This window comes from Onychostruthus taczanowskii, unplaced genomic scaffold (assembly GCF_017590055.1).
Source record: "Onychostruthus taczanowskii isolate IOZ18803 unplaced genomic scaffold, ASM1759005v1 scaffold8980, whole genome shotgun sequence".
In the NCBI taxonomy this organism is placed as follows: Eukaryota; Metazoa; Chordata; class Aves; order Passeriformes; family Passeridae; genus Onychostruthus; species Onychostruthus taczanowskii.
The window spans coordinates 1-265 of record NW_024506972.1 but is presented as its reverse complement, the minus strand read 5'-3'; the positions used below and the strand labels follow the sequence as shown (position 1 = coordinate 265).

The 265-nt window shown below is 82.3% G+C and overlaps 1 protein-coding gene across 1 annotated transcript; it reads right to left on the bottom strand.

Annotated features, from left to right (window-relative positions):
• Nucleotides 1–16: 16 nt before the first annotated feature.
• On the bottom strand, nucleotides 17–260 carry LOC121347106 (PR domain zinc finger protein 8-like; the record flags this gene model as incomplete). Its single annotated transcript, XM_041425447.1, has 1 exon — nucleotides 17–260. A coding segment is annotated over one exon (244 nt), but the record flags the coding sequence as incomplete, so codon positions are not given.
• Nucleotides 261–265: the final 5 nt, after the last annotated feature.

Sequence of the window (265 nt, the reverse complement as noted above, 5' to 3'; positions counted from 1 at the left end):
TCCGCGCCGCCCGCGCCCGGGGAGCCGCGCTCCGGGCCCTCCTCGGGGCCGCCGTCGGGCTCGGGGCCGCGGGCCGCCTTCTTCACCTCCACGAAGGCGCTGCGCTTGGCCTCGCCGGTCTCCGGGCTGGGCGGCGCGAAGAGGCGCCCGCCCTCCTCCAGCCCGCAGTAGGAGCCGGCGGCGCGGTACTGCTGCTGCGGGGCGCAGCCCGGCTCCTCCTTGGGCGCCGCCGGCAGCCCCGGCCGCTCCGCCGGGAAGCGGCCCC